A 24,333-nucleotide genomic window follows, 5' to 3' on the forward strand; every position below is an offset into this window, starting at 1 on the left:
GTTGAACAACCTCCATTTTAGTATAGGTGCAGCAGAGAGCCAAGTATCTCTCTGTCTCAAGCATGCTTTAATTTATACAAATGACTTTGCATCTTTGCAGACAAGATCACTCTGGTTACTAGTTTCAAATGCACACAAAACCACATGCTGAGAGGAAGCGAGCTGCCTGGAGTCAACAATGTTTTTGACTTGAAAAAAAGGTTCAAAAGCGGTCACTGGACTGGTGCCTTTTCAAAAGTACCTTATTTACTCTTTAAGGGCCCATAGTACCTAAAAGTTATTTTAAGAAAGATACTGCCCCAGAGACACTTTACTTATGATCAGGAAGGCCTATCAGTAGTATACTTGTACTTCCTGAAACAGTGTTTTGGTCTAATTCTGTGCTAACAGTCATTCACTTTCTTATTTTGGTAAAACCCTAGTTCTTGACGCTCACAATGAAAACACAGATCTGACCTCTCAGACCTACACGTGTCTAGGATCGGAAGAAGAGAAAACCACACACCCTGGGCACCTGACACCTTCATTGTTTCTTCCTCCAAGTCATAAAAAACATACACTTTAAACAAAGACACTTTTACCTTGTCTTCTGTCATATTTTCATCTAAGAACTTATGTTGACTGTTTAGTCGTCTGTGAGCAATTTGAATTTATAATTGGAGTGTTGAGTGGATTGAGATACTCAGTGTGGGAAAACATAAACAAGCTCTTGCTGAATTACTCTACCTGCACTTGGCCTAAACTGAACTCTTCATCTTAGTAAGCTTACATTTAAAACCTGGCTGACTTTTATCTCACATACCGTTATGGATACTTTTTAATTCAAGAGCTCAGTTCAGACAGTAATTTGGATTAATTTCTCTTTCGATTCACTTCCACTCATCTCCATTCATCTTGATCATCAAAATGAAAGTATTTTAAGAAGCCTTTTGACAGCTTTTGCTTGTGGAATAAATTTAACTAGGTCAAAAAAATCTGTGACAAAACTGATGTAAGATGAATTTCTGTCAATAGCATCTCACAACATGCTTCAAACAAATGCACATTATAATATTACTTTTTTCTCTAAACTTTGACTTTGGAAGCACATGTTGGTTTTAACATCTCTAACACTTACATCTGTACACATTCTCTTAAAATGATTGGTAACACTTTATTTTAAGTTGTTCTTGATACATATTTTACATGTACTTACTCTACTATTATAATAACAATGAACTATGCAGAATTACATGCAAGTAACCCTAAGCCGAATCCTACCAATACAGTACTGTAAGTATATGTAGTTAATTAATATTGCTCAGTACTTAAATGTATAATTACACTGTAAAAAGGACACCTTAAAATAAAGTGGAACCAAATTATTTATTAATTACTTATTTAATTTTGCTTTAATTATAAAAATGTTAGACAGGTAAGAACATAAAAAATACGATCTACATAGAGGTATGATATAGAGAATCTACTTTCTTTGCTATTTTAGATCACTTGGAGCAAGAAATCAGATTATTTTGCTAATCTTGTCTACTAATTCTGTTTGATACATGATTTTGTATGTTATCTTAAAAACAAAGCTGTTGAACCAAATCAAAGTTTGTTCAAAGATTGTAAGGCAGCCTCTTGAAAAAAGTATATATATTTTATCATAAATTATGCTAATAACATTGTTTCTAACTCAAATCATGCTGCATAGTAAATTTTTACTTCTAAAAACTATTGACTAATGGCATGGACCACTCCACTAACAGGAATCTTTTTTTTGGTGCTATTGTAAAATGTTGTATTTTATTATGTGAGATTGTAAAATATGGTGATCTGTGGTAATAATTGTGAACATGCTGTCACACAAGAAACAATTGTAATATATAAAAAAGTTTATAATATAGTAAGCTTATACTAAAAGTTATTTAAAAGTATTAACCTTTCATCCACTCATTAGTTTTAGCAATAAAGGAGTTCAAATACATTAAATAAATTCCAGCCACTTTTTATTTCATTTATAAATGTGTAAATAAATATCTCATTTCAAATATCATAATCATTTTATGTTGTTTTTTAAAGTGTGTGTTTTTTTTTATTATTGAAAGTTTAAATCTTTTTCATAACAGAGAAGTCAAGTGACATGTGTGGAACCTTATTTTCTAAATGACCCAGTTATGGTTATACACAAATGCATTGATAACTGTCGAAAGGTGGCTTTAGGTCGCTTCAAGAGTCCCTACACATGGGGACTAGTGGTGGGACCTCCCCTGCTGGGCCACATGATGATGATTCCAGGTGTCTGCAGGAGTCACCTGTTGTGACAAATATGGACAGGGTTCATTGCCATACAAAACATAAGATTTTAGGCCAAAAAAATGGGTGTTTAAAACATAAAGTAAAATACATACATACAAAAAGTAAATAAAAATAGCATTTATTATATGTACACAAAGAATAACATGCATACGTATATTTACTTTTTTTTTTTTTTTTTTTTTTTTTGGATTTAGCGTTGAAGAGATGCTTCCCTTTGGGCTGACTGATATACTGTATGGAGTGAAGGTTTGTATTTTAGTTTTCTTTCTTCATTAATGTTTATTCTTTTCATTATTGAACAGTAAAGATCATTAAATGGGATAGTGTTTTGTCTCAATTTGCATGTTTCCATGACACAGGACTGGCAGCATGATTGCTGTATGTGATCCGGTGAGAGATGGTTATCATGCTGAACACCCGGAGCGATGCCTCATACACAAACCTGTCACTCACAGGTCACTCGGTCACATTTCTCACTCACATATGTGTGCTTTCTCACACCTCTGGGGTATTTCTGAGTGCATATGTGTGTTTGTTTTAATGGGTCAGTGTTTCATATCACAACATAAATAAATGTCCAGTGATCATATTATAAAAATATTTAACTTGATACATATGATTGTAAAGTTGTAGTGGTACAAATGAAACAGAACATTAAGTATAGGTTATTTTGCCCTCTTGATCTTTTGACCTATTTTTGACAGGTTTATTTGAGTTAAGGCAAGGTGGGTAGTTTTGACGGTTTTACAATGTGATATTTGTATGAATATTAAATTCTTATTGAAAATGAGTTAATTTTGTAGGATTGTTCAATTTTGGACATACAACATTGAGTCTTGCACATTTGTGAACGAAACTTTAAAAACAAAATGTAAAACAGCATGCAACATGGGAAAATGATACAAAAATGTATTATTTTATTAATTATAATGATAACAATAATTGATATAAAAGGATATGTGTAAAACAGACAGAATGTTCTGGTATATTATATTGGTGTGTTCAGATTAAGGTTCCAGTTCAGTTTGAATTTAGCTGTTGTATGTGAAAGCATGAAAATTACATTACAATGCATATCTTGAAAAGTGTTACCATTTACACAGACTGTATACGGAATGTTACATGCAAAAGTACAATATAAAGTTAGTTTAAAACTATGAAAATGTTAACGTCATCACAACATTTGGAATGTTCTGAAATACTCAACTAAATCAGTTATGTAAAACCAAATGTTAAACGGTTAAATGGTTACACTTTAATTTCAAGGTGTCCTTGTTACAGTGTAATTATACATGTAAGTACATAGAAATATTAATTAACTACATGTACTTACTATATGGATAGGATTAGGGTTTGGCTTGGGGTTGCTTGCATGTAATTACACATAATTTAAAGTTATTATAATATTAAGTACATGTAAGATGTGTAACAAGGACACCTTAAAATAGTGTTATCCAATTTTTTTTTTTTTTTAAAGCAACATCTGTAAATAACGGGCAAAAACATACACGCCCAAATTTCTAAACTTGTCCACATCATCCGGGAAGTGTGTTGTGTTTTCCATGGTTTAAAACCAGAGCTGTGTGAAGCGGAAAACCGAGCTCTCGAGATAGACCAGCTGTCAGATCTAAGCCTGTAAACCCCACACAGACATAAAGCCCACATCCACAGCACCTGTTTTCCACGCAGACAAAATCACTCACACTTCCTGTTGATGTTTTTCTGTGTCATCTTCATTTGAGGATTATACAGTATTACAATTTTAATTGAAATGTATTATCATCTTTTCATCTTGCAAAGGAAGGTATGAGAATGCAGTTGATTTATAGAATAAAGTTTGGTAGCCTGTTTATTAATCTCATGTTTTGTTTCATTTTGTTTTGTTTATCTGCATTGTTAAGCAGTCTAAAAGATGTCCTGCCTTTTTAAAATTAGTTTATGACAATAAAAATGTTATTAATGTAGCATGTTAAGTAATGTCAAGAATATGTATATTTTTTTATTAAAATCCAGGTATTTTTTTAGGCAGTTTTCAGTAATAAAATATATTTTCAGTAATAAAATATAACAAATGAAGACAAGACTGTCATAATAAGGACAGACCACAATTGTAACTCAAGTTTCATTATTCTGTTGTCATGAAAGAGAGCGTGTCTGTTGTTATTCTGGTTTTTAAGTCCTGTCCCATTATTATGAAGAGAGGTGAGCACTATAGCCTTGTGACCATAAATAAGAGTACATGAGGTCAGGATGACCTCATTACAACTTTTGCGAAAACAAAAAAACCTTCATGGTGATGAAAGACATTTTAGGGGCAGGACAATGATGATTCTAAGACAGTGGTTGCAAAGTACCACATTTGATCAGGTCACACAGTGTCACAACAGTGTAACTTCAAAAATGTTTCCAATTTGGAGCAAATTGATATCTATTTAAATGCAAACTTTAGTCAAGATAATTAATACTGATGTAAGGCCCTTGCCTGGCATTTTTTCAGAGCCGAGGGGGAAGGACCCTCATGAAACACATACTACAAAAATATTAACATTTAGAAAAGGATTTCAAAGTAATTGCAAGCTAATATGCAAATAAAAAGGAATCAGTTGTGAACAATTGTGAAACAATGTTTACCTGTAAACTGCAGTTCTTGTGTGACAGGTTTCGATGTTCCATTTAACAATGTGTCATTTATCAGGAATTTGCCGGTAATTTAACGTTTTTGCACAAATAACAGCAACAGCACTACTAACTAGCAGTCTAATATAGAGATAAATAAATAAATATTTATCAAAACACAAATGTTATTCTGCAATAATATTACACAATTTACATGGATATGTAGTGTTTGTTTATGGGAAATATAAATCAAACAGAACTAGGTCGTTAATTAGGTTATTCTGCTCTTTTGACCTTTTTTAAGCTATTTTTGAAAGGTCCGTCTAAATTAAGACTCTGCAGAATTATTGCATCTTAAGTTGCATACATAAATGTATGTGTGCATGTATGTGTAATCCTTTTTCATGGTGATGTTGTAATGTGAGAACCCAGGCTAGGAATTATGTAAAATAAAACTGTTAAACAGTCTAATTAAAGGGATTTATTTTTTTATTTTTATTTTTTAGCTATATTATATTATTATATAGTGGTTCTGTTTCCTTTTACATGCATTCACAATGTGGTTTAAAAGTTGAAAACAGCACAACTATGAAACTACGAAAAGTATTATACAGTAGGTGGATTCCTGCAACCCAAATGATATAAGCGAAAAGAGCATTGTACAAAAATAGAATGAATGCAAATTGTGAAACATCACATGGAAAAATCTCACACTCTTTTCCAAAACGTACAGAGAGGCACAAAGTAAAAATTTTGCGTGCTGATACTATCTACCCCTAACTTTTGTAAAACATCAGCAAAAATGTGACAGTTTTGAATATGCCTTTCAGAAAGGTATAGTTTATTCTTAGATCTTAGTCTTTGACAATCATATTCAGGTGTTTTGACCTAAATTCGTCTAAAAAACATATTGCACTATAGAATGAATTAAATGTAAATTAAAAGACTGCAATGAAGGGTTTAAAACTGCTGCAGTTGATATATAATAATGATGTTTTTTTTGTGCAGTTCACAATATGATTATTCTACTACATGCACAAGCATATATATATATATATATATATATTTTAATGAAGATGATGCTGTAATGCAAGAACCCAAACTATAAATTATGTAGAACAACAGTTTCATCATAATTATAGTTAAGCTAACTAAAGCTCACCACTGGCATCATTTTGAAAGTAGGTAAGTAGGATGATTTGAATCAACGGGGTAAGTGTATTATTTTCCACAGGAAGTGGGCGCTGTGCAGAAATAAGACATAATGCCTAACTTCCTGCCTACGTCACATACGTCTGTGGTTGTTTTTTTCTCTTCTGTAAAGCAAGCAAGACAGGATGTGTGTGTTTGCGCATGTGTGTGTGGGTGGGTGACAGAAATGAGGACAGGAAGACTGAAGCATGCACATTTTGCACATTTTGCACATTTTGCAGCTTGCAGAGAAGGAGAAATGTAGCACATGCATGACTTTGGTCTATAATATGAACCTTATAATCTGTCATCATGTAGGCCTAGATTACCTACAATAATTTTGTTAAAATATGCCCTTCCTCTTTCATTAGGGTTTTTGCACTGTTGTATCTATTGTACATATACTTTGTACTTTCCATAAACATTATTAATACTGAAACAGAGGGTGTGATTAGTCAGAAAAATACAAGAAATGTACCTCACATATAAAAGACACTGCAAAACAGAAAGAGTGATTTATCATTTCTGTGAGTTATTTTTTCCGATGCTTAACATTTATGCTTTTCTTGAAAGTATGATTCATGATAAATATTTTGTTAATGTTATTAAAATAAGTACTGGTATATGTCGTACACATGTAGAAGTGTGAAGAAAAAACAAACTGTGTTGAGGTTTCAAATTAATTATTTTTTTATTCCAAATTTGCATTGCATCTCACATTGTATTTTGTAAAAAAATAATAGCCTTTATTCTAAAGATATTCTTTTGTTTGTATTTATTTGAATCAATAGTATCTAATATGTGCATCAGCATTTCGTGATATGCCGTACGTGCATGCGCATTTATGTGCAAAACACATTGATGAAGCCTTGTACAGATCACCAGACCTCTAAACTGCCATCAGGCGTCAGTGGTTTGGACTAATTCTTCAGCAAATCTGCAGGACTCCTGATGTGAAGACAGTGCCAGAAGTCTCCAACAGAGGGCCTACAGCAAGAGAATCCTCCCAACCAAAACTAAGTACCTACTGCCATCTATTGTCATTATCATAGTCTGCAGTTCTCTGCTCAAAACTACATGTACTGCTTAAAAATGAGCACCAGATGACGCCATCCTACCATTAATCACTTATGAGCGTAAACGTCATTGGTTTTCCTGAACGACCTGCTTGGATTTACTTGGATATAGTCATTGTGTGAAAATACTTCATGTTCTTATGCATATAACAAAATAACTGTAATATTATACTGCTTTTTATGATTAGCATTGTTTAGATCACCCTCTACATATAACACAAATTCTACACACGCACTTATTTGAATAATTTTAACATTTTAATTATTTTTAATATAATTAAATTAGAATAACATATATAGTTTTTAATTTCGGACACATTTATTTATTTCAGACACTGTTATTTTTATTATTATTATTTCTAGCCTACATAATTTATGTACGTCTGTATACACTATATATTTATTTAACTGTTTATTTTAATATTATTATGTTGTTATAATATATTCGCTAACCTTTTTGGTGATTGTGTCTTTGTTTTGTCTTCCTTTCAGAGTTGCTGATTATTTTTGATTCCTTTTTATTTGCATACATTTAAATGGGTTCATGTGTATATACAGTACACTGTATATGTACAGTATATATGCAATATAATAGAGCACATACACTTAAAGGTCAAACATTCTATTTTAGTTTTTAAATTTTAAGTTGTGAAGAAGTTAATAAAAGCACCTCAAATTACATAAGAATATGAGTTTGTATACATGACAAATCAGATTTTGTTGCAAGCAAAAAAATAAATTCACAGCAGCTCTACAACAGACTTGCAGACTTCCAGGAGACATAGTTGAGGGTTCAGATGCAGTGATAGATCTATATGTGAGGCTTATGCTTACTATGGGGAAGTTGTGGCCTAGTGGTTAGAGAGTTTGACTCTTAACACTAGGGTTGTGGGTTTGAATCTCAGGCTGGCAATGCAATAGCATGACTGAGATGCCCTTGAGCAAGGCACCGAACCTCCAACTGCTCCCTGGGTGCTGCAGCATTACTGGCTGCCCACTGCTCTGGGTGTGTGTTCACTGCTGTGTGTGTGCACTTTGGATGGGTTAAATGCAGAGCATGAATTCTGAGTATGGGTCACCATACTTGGCTGAATGTCACATCACTTCCACTTTATAATAAATCTAAGTATGAGTAAATCTGATGCAGGCAGCTGGGCTGAAAGCCAGTGGAGGGAGACAAGGAGAGCTGCAACAAAACTCAGGGGGAAAAGATAATATTCAATAATTCAGCTAATTATTGTAGATAAAATTCCAAAGCCTTGACAAAACTTACTGCGCTGAAGACTACACACAGATTTAGTAGACTGAGAGCAGAGGGTCTAGTATGACATGATCCTGAATGCATGCATTTATTGCACGAAAGGAACATCTATTAGATTCATTCATTTATTTAAAAAACAAAACCAGAGCTTCTTCACTTTGCTTTTACAAATTCAGAGAAACGCTTTGGAGAATCACCTGTTGTGCACCTATTAAGAATACTGAAGGGATCATCAGCCAGTGGTTGTGCATGTGTGATACTATCAAAATGCATCGTATTTTGCAATGTGTTAGTGGCCTATTACACGTAGGCCTAATATTCATTTACAAGTTATATAAAATGTGTTGTTTTGTTGTGGCCAGGTGAAGTAACATCATTTGACCCTTATAGAAAATAGTCAAACATTACCCAAAATAAAGAATATACTGTGTACTGTAATAATTACACTCAATCAATTTAGCATGAAAACATATGAATACATTATATGCAAATAACAATGTGATTCATTATTACATTATTATTATTACTACACTATTATTGTGCTGATTGCAATGTATCCCACATTTCTGTTAAAAGAACAGAATAGGCTATACCTACAGTAAAAACTGCTTGTTGGGAATTTGAGAAATAACCTTGGATGAAAGCATTCTGAACGCAAGGTGGTGCTGTTGCCTTTAATATGAAGTCGAAATATTCAGCTTCAACAGAGATGGCGATATGATCTCGGTGTCATCTAAAGGTTTTGGATCCTGTCATTGTCTTCAACCGGAGCGGATCACCTCAGTTTTTCAGATGTGGAAGAGGAAGATGCTATACGCTCTCCAAGGCTGTAGGTTACTTTATTAAATGCGTGTACTTACGTCAATTTAAGTTAAATTAGTTTCAGTAATTAGTTTTAGTAAACAAGTTTCAGTTAAATAAATTTTGTCTTCTTAAATTGACGAGTGTTCGCCTGACGCGATGCAGAATGTACCTTTGTGCAAACCATAGTTGGTATGAGCAACAAGTGGAAAGAAAAACAAGTTTTTTCACATTCATTTTATTTTTTCATGGAAGATTGGATAACTATAAATGGGCCAGAGGTGTTTGGCTTTTACCTGCACACCCACTGAAGAAAGTAGCGTTTAGCCTGGATAACCTGCTGGATTGAGGCCTGGATTGAAGGTAAGTGGTAGTGTAAATTAACTAGTTTTCTGAAATGTAAACTGGAGACATTTCCTAGTTCAGTGGTCAAAATATAATTGAAATCTCACTTGTTATTATCTACTAATCAAAAGTTGTATATTTTATTGATATCACTATTGTGCGTGGCATAGATAATACAAAATAGCATTACGTTATCACAAGATTATGGTTTTACAAAAACAAATTACCAAAATAAAACGAACTATGATATAAATAAAACTAGTTAACAAATATTTTTAACAGTTTGTGTTTTCATTTTTGAGTTTGAATGTGTATTTTCCCAGAGTGTGAATGTACTGTATACAACACTCATTACTTTTTTCAAATATTATTTTATGTTTTGTGTTTATCTTTACTACTCCTGAATGTAGGCTTTGGATTTTAGGCTCACTTGAAACAAATTATATATTCTTTCTGCAAGTGTATTACTGTTGAAAGTATAGTTGTTTAGTTGCTAATGTTATTTTTTGTATATATATATATATATATATATATATATATCAACCATGTGGTATTGTTATGCATGTTTGGGGTATTAACTTCATGGGAAGGATTCAGGAACTGTATACAAAATCCTTCACCCTGTTTAGCTACTTTTATATAGTACATACAAAGACTATTACTTTAATTTATAAAGACAATAACAATGTCTCTTTTGGTAATTGATTGTCATATTCTGCTCTCATTCAGGTTAAATTCTTCCTGGCTAAAGTAATCCATTCAGCACCTTCTAGTAGTGAAACTATTCCCTACACATTTGGCCGGCTAACCACTGGGATATACTGGTAAGGACTTTTGCAGTGTGTTTGTGTGGTGTTTTGTAGATGCTGTAAAATTGGTACATTCACCAAAAACTGGAACTGTCCCTGAAAACCAAGATGTTTGTTCACCCTATGTCAGCCAGAGGATGCTCATCCTGTGGTCCGTGTGGGCTCTGCACTAAATACAACTTTTGTGGTTAGTAAATACCTCAGGATTCTTTTCAGAAAGTCTAGAGGTGTAAACTTTTGTTTCTCCATAATGATGGATATTTTAGTGCACTTGTTGTAGCTGCTGTCAGATACAGGCTATTAGTTAAAGGACTTTCCAGAGTGGGAATATTTGAAGATGTGATGGCTGAGTTTGAATTGTATTGTTGTTCTCATTCATCCACGAAATGCTTCTTCCATGCTGAAGATCCCATCTGAACACCAAAGTAGTTCATTTTAGAAATCGCACACTTACAGACACTGAAAAGACTGAAGACACAAATTAAATAGAGCAGAACACATTTCACATTGTTTACATTTCAAATGCAAAGTCACTCTGAATTGTTACACACAGTAAGGGTTTTTGTACAGTGTATGTGTGTTTCCTGTTACTGTGGGCCTCAAAGCACAGTAATGCATAGCGGAATCCGTAACTGCCGCAGAGAAGATTTCCAGATGAACACGTTTCTGTACTTTATCAAGTTTGACTGACAGATGTGGGTAAGGTGGATTGGCCTCTGTCACATATTTAGAAGCTTCATCGATCATTATTAAAAACTCTGGTCTTGATCCAGGTTTTTGTTGGTACCAGTACAGACTGTCTATTGAGCCTTCATATGTGCATGACAGTGTAATGTTTGTATCCTCCATTAACACTGTAGTGTTTTTGTCTGGTCTGATTCCATACCCAGTAGTTCCACCTGGAAAGATACACATATTTAGCACAATACTACTTAGTATTAAAATAAAAAAGGAAGTCGTTTTCTTTTTACTCTAAAACAACAACCAATTAAAGCTGATTTCTTACCAAAGTGATTGAAAAGTATGAACAGACAGAGCAACAACATCGCTTTTGTGAAGATCTCTCAAGATCACTGAAAGTCCTCTTCCTTCGGAGGCATTGTGCCGTTCTTTTGTTTGCAGTGACTTTGTCCACAGCTAGCTCCACCCACTTGTTCTCATATAGTACTTTCATAGCTTTACACATACTTCAGAGGTTCTTTATGTTCTTCCTTTATGCAAAGTTTGGTACAAAGCTTCTCCCTTTAATAGTCTGCATACGGTGATATTCTGGGAATATGGACACAGCATAGTCAATTCTTGGTAAAGTTGGCATCTGCTGGGAATACAGCATTTTCTGTATTTAGAAGAAACATGATGTGTCTTGTATGTAAACAGGTTTGGAACGCACTGAAACGGTGTAATCTTTCTGGTATATGTTTATAACGATGTCTAACATCTTCAGAGCTGGTAAGTTGCTTTATTGTGTGAATTAACTTTTTTATTTATCAAATAATATAGTTTAATTACTTTTGCTCCAGAGTTTTATAACTGTGTATTGTTCACAAATCCTTTCTAATGGTTACAGAAATAGTTTTTAAAATGAGGATCTTCTTTTTCTTCTTGAAGTTCATTTCTAACGTTTTTTGTACAGTGTTCTTGTGTTTCCTGTCACTGTGGGCACCAGGGCACAGTAGTACATGGCAGAGTCTGTCACTTCTGTAGAAGAGATCGTCAAATTCATACTTTTGGCTGTTTTATCAGCCGCAGCGTTCAGACGGAGAGTGGTCTCTTTATGTGGAGTGGTCTCATAGAACGTGATGAGGTTCTCAGGTTTGGATCCGGGATACTGACGATACCATTGTAAATTCTTGACAGTTTCAGTGTATTTGCAGATCAGTGTAACATCTTTTCCTTCCAAAACATGCTTCTCTGTGACGACTGGTTTTATGACATCTTCACCAGCAGTTTCTGTTTTAAATAATGTTTTAATAAATCATTTCTGATGGGCTAACTCAGATTGTCAACAGTATAGAAAGGAGAAAAAAAGCATTTACACAGTAATTGTTATAAATCACTCACCTTTTAGAAGAGAAAATATAATGAATGTGAAGAGCAACATCTGCACTAATGAGAGACAATGACTTTAAGAGTCAAGAACTAAACTGAGATGAAACCTCTTGAGCTCTTCTGCTGAATTTGACAAAACATGGAGCTCCTCCCACACAGTGTCTACTCACTCATCTCACCCTACAAGTACAGTCAGTATATGAATAAACTGTAGTTTACATACTAAAATGATATTTGGGCACTCTGATTTATGATATTATATAAGAAGTGACACTGTAACAGAGGTCAAATGATTCAAGTATAATTTTGATTCAAGTCTATCTTTTAATCTCTATGTTAAAGTTAATCTTGATATTTAAGGGACACTCAATCACTTTTACATCCATTTAAAATGTATTCCAACATGTAGCAGATTAGTGTGCAGTTCAGAAAACTGCATTGTGCATCATCATCTTCCGCAAATATATTTCTCACTCAGTTTTTGTACAGTGTAGTTGTGTTTCCTGTCAATGTGGGCTGCAGGGCACAGTAGTACATGGCAGAGTCTGTCACTTCTGTAGAAGAGATCGTCAAATTCATATTTTTGGCTGTTTTATCAGCCGCAGCGTTCAGACGGAGAGTGGTGTCTTTATGTGGAGTGGTCTCATAGAACGTGATGAGGTGCTCAGGTTTGGATCCAGGATACTGACGATACCATTGTAAATTTTGAACAGTTTCAGTGTATTTGCAGATCAGTGTAACATCTTTTCCTTCCAAAACATGCTTCTCTGTGACGACTGGTTTTATGACATCTTCACCAGCAGTCTCTGTTTTAAGCAAACAATGTTTTAATTAATAATTTCTAATCAGATTGTCAACCTTATAAAAAGCAGAAAAATGCATGTCCACAGTAATTCCTATGAATCACTTACCTTTTAGGAGAGAAAATGTCAGGAATACGAGGAGCAACATCTGCACTGATAAAAACAATAACTTTGAGGATCAATACTTACAGTTCTCTTCTAAAGTGTGAGCGACTCAATGTGTGTCTGCTCTGTTTTAAAACAGCTGAACTGAGACTGAAATAGAATCTTTCCTGAAGCTCCACCTTCTGGCAGAATGTGTGCCATGTCACCTTCTGCTACAATATCTCACTGTTTAAACTATGTGTCCTGAACACATAAAAGCTTACTGAAAACCTTTGGCCTAGTCAATTTTACAGTAAGAAGAATTAAATTATTAATTGAGCAAATATTTGAAATATTTTGTAAACTTAATTTTTTTTTGTTATGAGGACTGTCACTGTCCAGAGTGATCCATTTGATTGTAATATGTGTTCACTGTTCAAAGAAATCAAGTAGCAAAATTCTGACAGTCAGTCAAGCAAAGTTTACAAGTATATAAAAGTTTCCAAAAATTAACTCTCATTAAGTCAATGGTACCCTAACATTTCTGCTGACTGTCACACGTGCGAGCCGTTCCGTGCGGATGATGTAAGACATATGCATTGGGCTCGCACCGATGAGAAGAGATGAATGCGGAAGCACGGAGGAGAACCAGCAAAACAAAGCACCAGTCACAAATTAGCAGAACAAAAGAAGGATTTCTGAAGAACAATGTCAGAGGATTTCAATAAGCAAAGAAGAGACAGGTTTTCCTTTGGTAAAGTAAGTAAATGTTGCTTCCTTTGCTCCTGTAAACAAACTGACGAGACTAGCATATCTTACAAGCGCGTACACAACGTACAGTATGTATCCAACGTCATCCGCCTAGAACGGTGTGATGGTATGACAGTCAGCTAAAGTGTGATAAAAATGTTTAAAACATTTAAAATATGGATATTTTTCTTACAAAAATGCATTGATTTGCTACCGGAGGCCTTTATTCACTCCCCGGAGCCTTCTGAGGCATGTTTTATTATGGATGTGCACACTTTATTTGATGTCTTTTGGACTGTTCAACAAAAACTTGGAAGAGCCAGGAAATTTTTTAACATAACTCCTATGGGATTCATCTGAAAGAAGAAAGTCATTTACTCCTAGGATGCTTCGTGGGTGACTAAAACATGGGCTAATTTTACTTTTGGGGTGAACAAACCCTTTAAAGAATTAAGAACCTTAATGATTGTTAACATTTTTTTAAGCAAAGTCAGTGATATCTTTGATTTCTTCACTGAAGTTGACAAAATCTTGAGCTCCTCCCACACATAGTACCTACATGCTTATTTTACCCTACAATTATGGACAGTAAATAAATAAACTGATATTATACAAACATTGCAGTGGCACAGTATAGATATAAATTTTTTCAAACATTATTTTGCTATTCATATCTTTTATAAGAAGTACTGTATTCTGATAATATTAATGGTGAGGAGGACACTACCAATTGTACGTGTGTTTGAAAACTATTCCAAAAGTTAGAAATTGATTGTCCTCTTTATAAAGAATGTACTTTTAAAATATGCATTAAGCATTATAATCTTCTGTCTTAAATATACTTTCTCACTCAGTTTTTGTACAGTGTAGTTGTGTTTCCTGTCACTGTGGGCTGCAGGGCACAGTAGTACATGGTAGTGTCCGTCACTTCTGTAGAAGAGACTGTCAAATTCATACTTTTGGCTGTTTTATCAGCCGCAGCGTTCAGACGGAGAGTGGGTTTTGAGTCAGGTTTGGTTTCAAAGAACGTGATGAGGTTCTCAGGTTTGGATCCAGGATACTGACGATACCATTGTAAATTGTTGACAATTCCAGTGTATTTGCAGATCAGTGTAACAGCTTTTCCTTCCAAAACATGCTTCTCTGTGACGACTGGTTTTATGACATCTTCACCAGCAGTCTCTGTTTTAAACAAACTATGTTTTAATTAATAATTTCTAATGGACTATTTCAGATTGTCAACAGAATAAAAAGAGAACAAAAAAACCTAAATAATTGTTAAGAAACACTCACCTTTTAGTAGAGTAAATATAATAAATACCAGAAGCAACATCTGTACTAATGACAGACAATGACTTTGAGAGTCAAGGCGTACAGTTCTCTCCCAGAGTATAAATGACACAAATGTTTGTCTGCTCTTCATTTTTAAAACAACTGAACTGAGACTGAACTAGACTGGTTCCTGGAGCTCCACCTCCTGGCAGAATTTTGCCACAATATTTAAGCATTTTTCTTATGGGATGTACTGTATTTCGAACAAAAAATAAGAGCTTACCAAATAAGTGACCTAGTAAGTGGCCTAGTAAGTGATTTATAAAATAGGACTGAAGTGATTAATTAAAGAAGTATGTGATAAGGTAAAATAATAAAGATTGCCACTGTCCAGAGAGATCTGACTGATTGCACAATTTTTGTTTACGGTGCAAAATCACATAGCAAAGTAATCATCTGCAGGAATTTGTCCTGTTTATAGTAGGGGTGGGCGATATCTCGATATTTAAAATATATCGAGATATTTTTTAAACACGATATGGATTTTGACATATCGTATATATCGATATATAGTTTAAATTATGATTCCGCCACTTTGCTTGTTTGCCTTCCCTGTGCCGTGCTCGCCCCCGCTCGCTCGCCCCCCGCCTCCTTGCTTTTGTCCCCTCTCACCTCGCGTGTAGAGAACTAGTCAAAAAAAAAAAAAAAAAAAAGACAACTGGCTCCATTATATGGAGATACTTCAGTTTTAAGGCGTAGGGCGAACGGCAGGCAGATGTCTACTGTAGGGCCCAATGAAACGCGGACGGAATCGCGGAATCCAGTCATAAAAATGGAATTTACAGTTTAACGCGGAATGTCACGGAATTGGTCAAATTTTAAATGAATTAATCAAAAGTCGGTCATGCACTTACATCAAATCGCGAAATGGACTAATATCTGCAAATATTAACCCGGAAAAGTCTATTTAAATATGAATCCTGCATGTTCTGCGTGTCTGTGTCAACGAATGGAGCAGAAGCGCGTCTTCATTCATTAAACACGGAAGCTCGCATAACGCTCGCGCTGATTACATTGTCTTTCCTCTCTCTAAATAAAGACGTGAACACATGAGGAACATCTCCAGAACTGCACTGAGAGTCACTTCATGAGCATCTGACCGTTTGATTTGAGTAAGATTAGCTCATATCACATCATAGACTGTGGTATCACATACACAGAACTGTAAAGTAATTGAAAAAAATAAAAGTATTTGACAGAAATCTATTACTATTGTACAGCAGAATGTAGATAGCCCACTACTACTACTATTAAAATGAAACGAACATAATTTTATAAGGAATAATCACACAACATTTCTCCCATGTTTTATTTTTAATAGTAAATCCCCTTTGTTTACCAAAAAATAAAGTTTGCTTAATTTTAAATAATTAAAAGATAAATTAAATGAATGTTTTATGCCTTCATTTGATAATCAGTAAAATGTAAATACACAGAATTTCTGAAGGGAAAAAAACATTTCACATAAGGCTATTTTAAGAATTTTTTTTAACTAATTAAGTTGTTTTTATGCATTTATGCACACAGAATTAGGTAACAATAAAACATATGGTGAAGAAAAAAATGAAATGTTTCATAGGCCCCTTAACATGTAATATTTGCCATATTTGTTTTTGCAGTAGTTTTTGGGGGTTATTTTTCCTGTAAAGATATCGAGATATATATCGTATATCGAGATATAGCAAAATATATCGAGATATATTTTTTGCTCCATATCGCCCAGCCCTAGTTTATAGACATTTAAGGAACTTTTGGTCACACTTTATTCTTACTATTAAATAACGGTTTACACTAAGGTATTGCTGGTTAACTCTGCTTATTGTAAATTTAAATGGTACAGTAAATCTTGGAGAAAGGCCACCTTATAATGAATTGAAAGTTGAAAAAAATGAGACACTGCATGAGGAGAAGCTTAAAAATCTGATTATGCGATATGCAAGATAAAGTTTTTGTCCAGTGTAGTTTGTTTTCCTTTCACTGGTCTGCAGGGCACAGTAATACCTGACAGAGTCTGATACAGCAGCAGAAGACGACTCCAGATCCACACTTTCATCATTACGGAGTCTGATGGACAGATGTGGATGAGGATGCTCAGCTCTCATGACATAATTAGAAGACTCAACAATCAGCAACAGAAACTCATGAACATATGAACAGGACAGACAGAGTGGTGTGGATTCCTTCACGTTAAAACTACAGATGTTTTATTTGGTCTGATGACAATCCAATTAGATTAGATGAGTAGCAGTGTGTACATTAACTGATGATAAACTCTAAAATAGAATGATTCTTTTTGACAATTAGCTATGTGGAAAATATACAATGTTAAAGTACTGTACCAAAAGTTTGAAATATCTTTACACTGGTTGATGTACAGTTAGCAGTTCTCTTAATTATCCTTTTTCTAATGTGTCCTTATTTTACTCATTGGTACATCTTTGTAATGTTTTTACTAATTAGGGGAAGTTGTGGCATAGTTGTTAGAATTTGATTCCTAACCCTTGGGTTGTGGGTTTGAGTCTTGGGCCAGCAGTACCATGACTGAGGTGTCCTTGAGCAAGGCACTGAACCCCCAACTGCTCCATAACTGACTGCCCACTGCTCCGGGTGTGTGTTCACTGCTGTGTGTGCGTGTGCACTTTGGATTGGTTAAATGCAGAGCACGAATTCTGAGTAGGGCTCACCATACTTGGCTGTATGTCATGTCACTTTGTCTAATTACAGTGTGTGTCCTTACTGTCTGTTTTTGTTCAGTGCAGTTGTGTTTCCTGTCACTGTGGGCTGCAGAGCACAGTAGTACAGAGCAGAATCATTCATTTGTGTTGAAGATATGCTCAGATTCATAAGTTTGTTTCCTTTATCAGCCACAGCGTACAGACGAAGCTTAGGCTCTGAATGATTGCTGCTCTCAGTGTAAAACATTATATTTTCAGGTTTGGATCCGGGATGCTGACGGTACCACTGCAGACTGCGAACATTACCGCTGTAGTTGCAGGAAAGTGTAACATCTCTTCCTGCCAAAACATCCTGCTTTGTGAAGAATGATGTTATCACTTCAGCATCAACAGTATCTGTTTAAAACAATATCAATAAATTAGTTAAAAACATTAAAATTCATGGACTAATTAAGAGCATATATAAATAGTTTGTTTATTAACATAAACACATTCAAAATCAATAATCTGGAAATTATTCTTAGGTATTACTCACCCTTACAAAGGGAAAATATCACGAGGACAAGGAGCAACATCATCAATTAGATAAAAAGTTATTTCAGTCAGGTCTAACAGTTTCCTCCTAACTGACTCAGTTTGCATGTGCTCTGTTCTGAAATCAGTTGAATGTGAGCTCCACCTTCTGGTAAAAGCCTTGCTTGACTGTAATCTCTCTTATCTGATTTAATAATCATAATAATAATTAAAAAGTGTGTGGTAACCACTGGTTAAGTATAATGTCGTGTGTGTGTGTATCGTATATATAGAAACCCAATCACCTTTCTGTGGCAAGATAAATGTTAAATAACAAGAGGGTTTTTGTACAGTGTTCTTGTGTTTCCTGTCACTGTGGGCACCAGGGCACAGTAGTACATGGCAGAGTCTGTCACTTCTGTAGAAGAGATCGTCAAATTCATATTTTTGGCTGTTTTATCAGCCGCAGCGTTCAGACGGAGAGTGGTCTCTTTATGTGGAGTGGTCTCATAGAACGTGATGAGGTTCTCAGGTTTGGATCCAGGATACTGACGATACCATTGTAAACTGCGAACAGTCTCAGTGTATTTGCAGATCAGTGTAACATCTTTTCCTTCCAAAACATGCTTCTCTGTGACGACTGGTTTTATGACATCTTCACCAGCAGTCTCTGTTTAAAACAATGTTTTATTAATAATTTATAATGGAGAAATTCAGATTGCCAACAGTATAAAACGCTTGTTGAATCACTCACCCTTTAGGAGACAAATTGTAATGAATACTAGAGGCAACATCTGCACTAATGAGAGACAATGACTTTGAGAGTTAAGACTTACAGTTCTTCTAAAGTGTGAGTGACTCAATGTGTCTTCTCTGTTTTTAAACAAGCGAGACAGAACTATGATGGTTCCAGGAGCTCCACCTTCTGGCAGAATGCATGCAATGTCACCTTTTTCTACATCATCCTTCATGGGATTGTATTGTATTTAAAAAGAAACAGCTTTCAGAAAATTGTACCTACTAAATTATAAATTAACTTGTATAAGATTGAATAATTAAAGAAGTATGTAATAAAGGCTGTCACTGTCCAGAGAGATCCGATTGATAGTCTAATGTATGTTTACTGTGCAAAAAAAATAAAAATAAAAAATAAAAACACATAGCAAAGTTATAGTCGTCTATAGTCGTTATAGAGTCGTCTAATCTGCAGGAATTTGTCTTGTCTGTAGACATAGAAGGAACTGTTTTATTTTTGTTTAATTGATTTTTGTACTTTGATGCTAATTAGGTTTCATGCTATTTTTTCCATGCATAAAGGAATGTTTTTCTAGTATGTGTGGGTTCATTCTATGGTGTACTGGTTCATGTAACTTGATTTATTGTAAATAACAGTGTGTTTTGTCTTGTAAAAGTGGCTTTAAATGACCAGTAAATAAGTAAACCGTGCAGAACATTTTCTAAAAGGGTAGGCTAGAGTAGTTCTCAGAGAAAGACCACCTTGTAAGGACAGGAAGGAGGAAAAATAATGAGATACTGCATGAGGGAATGCTAAAATCTATTGATTGTTATAAAAAATGCAAGAAACAAGTTTTTGTACAGTGTAGAGGGTTTTCCTGTCACTGTGGGCTGCAGGGCACAGTAATACACTGCAGAGTCTGATACAGCAGCAGAGGAGATCACCAGATCCACACTTTTGTTATCATGGAGTCTGATGGACATATGTGGGTGAGGTTGGTCAGCTTTGTTGACATACTTGGAAGACTCAACAATCAGCAGCAGAAACTCTGGTTTTGATCCAGGCTTCTGTCGATACCAGTGAAGACTGTAAGCTGATCCATCATATGAACAGGACAGAGTGGTGCTGCTTCCTTCAGCTAAAACTACAGATAGCTGGCTTGGTTTGATGACATTTCCATTAGATTCACCTGCAAAGATGATAAATAATTAAGCAATGGAATGGAATGTTATTTTATGTTTAGAATTAATTAAAACATGTGCATGTTTTTATGTTCTGGAATATGGTGTAAAATGTGTATGACTAGCGGTACTCACAGTAACTGAGGATAAAAATCAAAACAGAAGAGATGAGCAACATGTTTCTGTAGTTTGTGTCCAGACTTCTCAATGAAGGAAAGTCAGTGTTGTCTCAATAAGTTATTCTGCTGAAGCTGACAAAACCTTGAGCCCCTCCCACACAAACCTAGATTTTTTAAAAAATGTGGCTGCATGCTGTTTAATCATGAAAAAATCAATCAGTTCAATTAATGGACTTATTGAGACTATATAAATAGTTGGTTTATTTACACAATAAAAATCATTAATCCATAAATTATTCTTATCATTTATTCACCCTTACAAAAGCAAAATATCACGAAAACAAGGAGCAACATCATCAATTAGATAAAAAGTTCTGTCAGTCAGGTCTAACAGTTTCCTCCTAACTGACTCAGTTTGCATGTGCTCTGTTCTGAAATCAGTTGAATGTGAGCTCCACCTTCTGGTAAAAGCCTTGCTTGACTGGGGCTCTCTGCTGTAAATCTGATTTGATTTGAAATGTTTCTGAGCTGAGAGACTAGTATGTAGAATGTGTGTGGTGACCACTGGATAAGTATTTCATTCTTTTTGGATGTTACTAAAGTTACAACCAAAGTTATTGTACATCAGATGACAGATGACTTATCTACAAAGGTAACTATAAATCATTGTAGTAACTTTCAAAGGAATTCAATAATAGGTGTGGTCTTAACTGAGAATCTAAAATAATTCTGTGGGTGATAAGCTCTCTGGAAACCTCTTGTATAATCTTAATGAGGCAAGATATTTAAAACATTTTAAATACACCTGTACAGTTATTAATATGATAATGTCCTATTTGATCAATTCTAGCAATTTATCACAGATAAATGTGTCTTAAACATCTTTTGAAATTATTCTAAGCTTTATTTAAAGGAACCAATTGGATTTTTGTGTGTGTGTGTGTGTTGGTATTTAATTGTCAATTTTTGTATTGATTATGGCTATAGTCCTTAATTATATATTTTTTGTGTTTGAGGAAAATTCAATCTGATAATGGTCAGTAATTACCAATGGCCAGTGAGATGTTTAAATGCCAAATTATATTATCAGCATAAAGGAAATCAAAGATATCATCTGAAACATATGCATGAGAAGGTTTTTGTAGGGTGTAGCATGTTTTCCTGTCACTGTGGGCTCCAGGGCACAGTAATACACTGCAGAGTCTGATACAGCAGCAGAGAAGATCTCCAGATCCACACTTTTGTTATCATGGTGTCTGGTGGACATATGTGGATGAGGTGGAGAAGCTGGGACTACAGTTTTAGTAGACCTCACAATCAGCAGCAGAAACTCTGGTTTTGATCCAGGCTTCTGTCGATACCAGTGAAGACTGTAAGCTGATCCATCATATGAACAGGACAGAGTGGTGCTGCTTCCTTCAGCTAAAACTACAGATAGCTGGTTTGGTTTGATGACATTCCCATTAGATTCACCTGCAAATACATTAAAAAAGCAAGCAATGTAATGGAATAAATTCACAACAAAGCAAACAGGTATTTTTACATACAGGTAGCTATTTGTGTGATGTTCTGGAATACTGTGCAAAATGTATACGAGTAAAACTACTTACAGTAGCTGAAGACAAATATCAAAACAGAAGAGATGAGTAACATGATTTTGTAGTTTGAGTTGAGACTTCTGTCAGGATCTTTATGAAGGTGTTGTCTCTGATTTATTCTGCAGGAGTTTATAAAATACTGAGCTCCTCCCACAGATGCCTACTCACTCATCTCACTCATCTCACCCTACCGATATCCGACTGTATAGGATGGTTTGTGTAAGTCTAATTTATCTAATATTACATTCTTAATTAAATGGACTCTCAACTCCTACATGTTGGAATAGGTTTTAAAAGTACAATTGTTTGTCCTGATTCTCAAATGTCAACCATTGATAGCATCAGACTACTTTTTACCAGTGCAAATGTTGAATATAATGAATAAACAATTGTCCTTAAATGTCTTGCAATTATTACATTTTAAACTATTTAAGCAGGGCTCATGATTCCGTTATTTAGTGGAAGTTTCTAATGTGGGTTTGCCTTATTTGTAGTATTATATAGGCTATATAATGCACTTTCTAATAATTCACAAGCAAGTAGTGTATTACATCAGGCATCAGCAGTAGTGTAGTAAAGAAGCCATTGAGATTATCTTTTCATATGAAGCTGTGTGAATGAATATTAATCAAAGCTTTATGTGGTATAATGTGTAATGTTTTTGTATTTACAAAGCTCTTTGTCAGCTAAATTCAAGTTCTAGAAATATATGTTCATTGAATTAGGAAGCTGGCAGAAACATAATCAACTAATGCAGCAGCAGAGATGATATTTCATGAGAAATATCATGAGAAAATTGTCATGAGAAAAGTGCATCACATCGTATCAGTCTGGAAAGACAACTGGGGAAAACTATGACTGGTGTGAAAGCACCTCCTAGTAAGTCTAGGCCATGAGAAAGTTTTTGTACAGTGTTCTTGTGTTTCCTGTCACTGTGGGCTGCAGGGCACAGTAGTACAGAGTAGAGCCCGACCGATATGGATTTTTGGGGGCCGATGCCGATGCCGATATTAACTCGAAAAGAGCCGATTTATAAGCCGATATTTTGATTTTGAAAATAAACTGGATATTAGACCCATTTCCTATATACTGCACTTACACAACATTCAATAGCAAAATATCTGCCTGTTCTATGTATGTGGGCTGTATAAACCATTTTCCAGAAGAGATTATGTAAAAAAAAAAGCCTTAGATTATAGTCTCAATGATTAAACAATTGCACATCAAAAGTATATATTTTTTAATGGTCAAAAAAACACTTTTACTTTCTTCCAGTTGAAGCTGGTTTTAACAGTCTGTGTGTGTTCTGTAAATAAATTATAATACTAAAGTTAAAGTATTTGCAGAAGTAGTCCGACACTTTGCTGCTACAGCATTCACCTTTTTCAGCCATCTGTAGGGCAGAAAGAGAGACATAGAAAGAATAAGCATGTGTATTAATAATATCACCATGTATCATTACTAATGTCACCATTAGAATTATAATAATAATAAACAGGGATCTCCTACATAGGCAAAAATGAGAAATATATATTTTTTTTATTTGTCAACCAATAGGTATTACCTATTACCTACTTCTATTTAACAATATTACAACATTTTCCTGTTATGTCTTTAAAGCTGCTTTGAAACAATCTGTAAAAAATAAAAATAAATAAAAAAAAGCGCTTGTTCAGCTCACATTTATTTACATGTCCTATCTGGTTAATCATTTCTGACCCACCTACTCGAAGTTGAATGGTTAACGTTAGTGTCATGAACACACCGCTGTCAATTTTGAGAAGAACCACCTTCAATCAAGTTAATAGCAAGCATTTAAGGGACCTGCTAAAAAGGAAGCTATATTAGCGTTAGAATAACATAAGGCTGTAAATATCGAATATTTTAGTAATCGGGTCTATGATAGGCTTTTGTACATTCTGCTGAACAACAGCCTTTAACTGGACTTTTATTTTGACGGGTTGGCGTACATTTACAGTTCTGTGTATGTGATGTGATACTGCTTTTACTTAAATCAAACGGTCAAATGCTCATGAAGTGACTGTCAGAGCAGTTCTGGAGATGTTGTTCATGTGTTCACGTGATTATTTAGTGAG

General features: G+C 34.6%; 2 long non-coding RNA genes and 7 gene segments (V, D, J or C); 2 read left to right on the plus strand and 7 right to left on the minus strand.

Moving 5' to 3' along the window:
* The first annotated feature begins 2,154 nt into the window (after positions 1 to 2,154).
* On the plus strand, positions 2,155 to 4,159 carry LOC113046366 (uncharacterized). The gene is made up of 2 exons (XR_003276074.1): positions 2,155 to 2,544; positions 2,658 to 4,159. It is a non-coding gene; the product is annotated as an uncharacterized LOC113046366 (long non-coding RNA).
* Positions 4,160 to 9,078: 4,919 nt separating this feature from the next.
* Positions 9,079 to 12,120, plus strand: LOC113045442 (uncharacterized). 2 transcript variants are annotated; one of them, XR_003275985.1, is made up of 5 exons: positions 9,079 to 9,271; positions 9,499 to 9,606; positions 10,318 to 10,412; positions 11,775 to 11,846; positions 12,031 to 12,120. It is a non-coding gene; the product is annotated as an uncharacterized LOC113045442 (long non-coding RNA). The 2 variants fall into 2 exon arrangements; XR_003275984.1 differs by having other exon boundaries at positions 9,081 to 9,606.
* On the minus strand, positions 11,860 to 12,534 carry LOC113045440 (T cell receptor alpha variable 25-like). The segment is given in 2 exon segments: positions 11,860 to 12,347; positions 12,459 to 12,534. Coding segments are annotated over 2 exon segments (375 nt in total).
* Positions 12,535 to 12,825: 291 nt separating this feature from the next.
* On the minus strand, positions 12,826 to 13,735 carry LOC113045441 (T cell receptor alpha variable 25-like). The segment is given in 2 exon segments: positions 12,826 to 13,252; positions 13,358 to 13,735. Coding segments are annotated over 2 exon segments (372 nt in total).
* A 1,198-nt stretch (positions 13,736 to 14,933) lies between these two features.
* On the minus strand, positions 14,934 to 15,526 carry LOC113046270 (T cell receptor alpha variable 25-like). The segment is given in 2 exon segments: positions 14,934 to 15,265; positions 15,377 to 15,526. Coding segments are annotated over 2 exon segments (462 nt in total).
* Positions 15,527 to 15,533: 7 nt separating this feature from the next.
* LOC113046271 (T cell receptor alpha variable 25-like) lies at positions 15,534 to 18,809 on the minus strand. The segment is given in 4 exon segments: positions 15,534 to 15,560; positions 17,353 to 17,557; positions 18,348 to 18,486; positions 18,626 to 18,809. Coding segments are annotated over 4 exon segments (414 nt in total).
* On the minus strand, positions 18,802 to 19,440 carry LOC113046367 (T cell receptor alpha variable 21-like). The segment is given in 2 exon segments: positions 18,802 to 19,273; positions 19,358 to 19,440. Coding segments are annotated over 2 exon segments (384 nt in total).
* Positions 19,441 to 20,060: 620 nt separating this feature from the next.
* LOC113046272 (T cell receptor alpha variable 30-like) lies at positions 20,061 to 20,999 on the minus strand. The segment is given in 3 exon segments: positions 20,061 to 20,100; positions 20,201 to 20,528; positions 20,656 to 20,999. Coding segments are annotated over 3 exon segments (411 nt in total).
* Positions 21,000 to 21,717: 718 nt separating this feature from the next.
* LOC113046273 (T cell receptor alpha variable 30-like) lies at positions 21,718 to 22,383 on the minus strand. The segment is given in 2 exon segments: positions 21,718 to 22,112; positions 22,250 to 22,383. Coding segments are annotated over 2 exon segments (438 nt in total).
* Between the last annotated feature and the right edge of the window lie 1,950 nt (positions 22,384 to 24,333).

This window comes from Carassius auratus, chromosome 27, assembly GCF_003368295.1.
Source record: "Carassius auratus strain Wakin chromosome 27, ASM336829v1, whole genome shotgun sequence".
Lineage (NCBI taxonomy): Eukaryota > Metazoa > Chordata > Actinopteri > Cypriniformes > Cyprinidae > Carassius > Carassius auratus.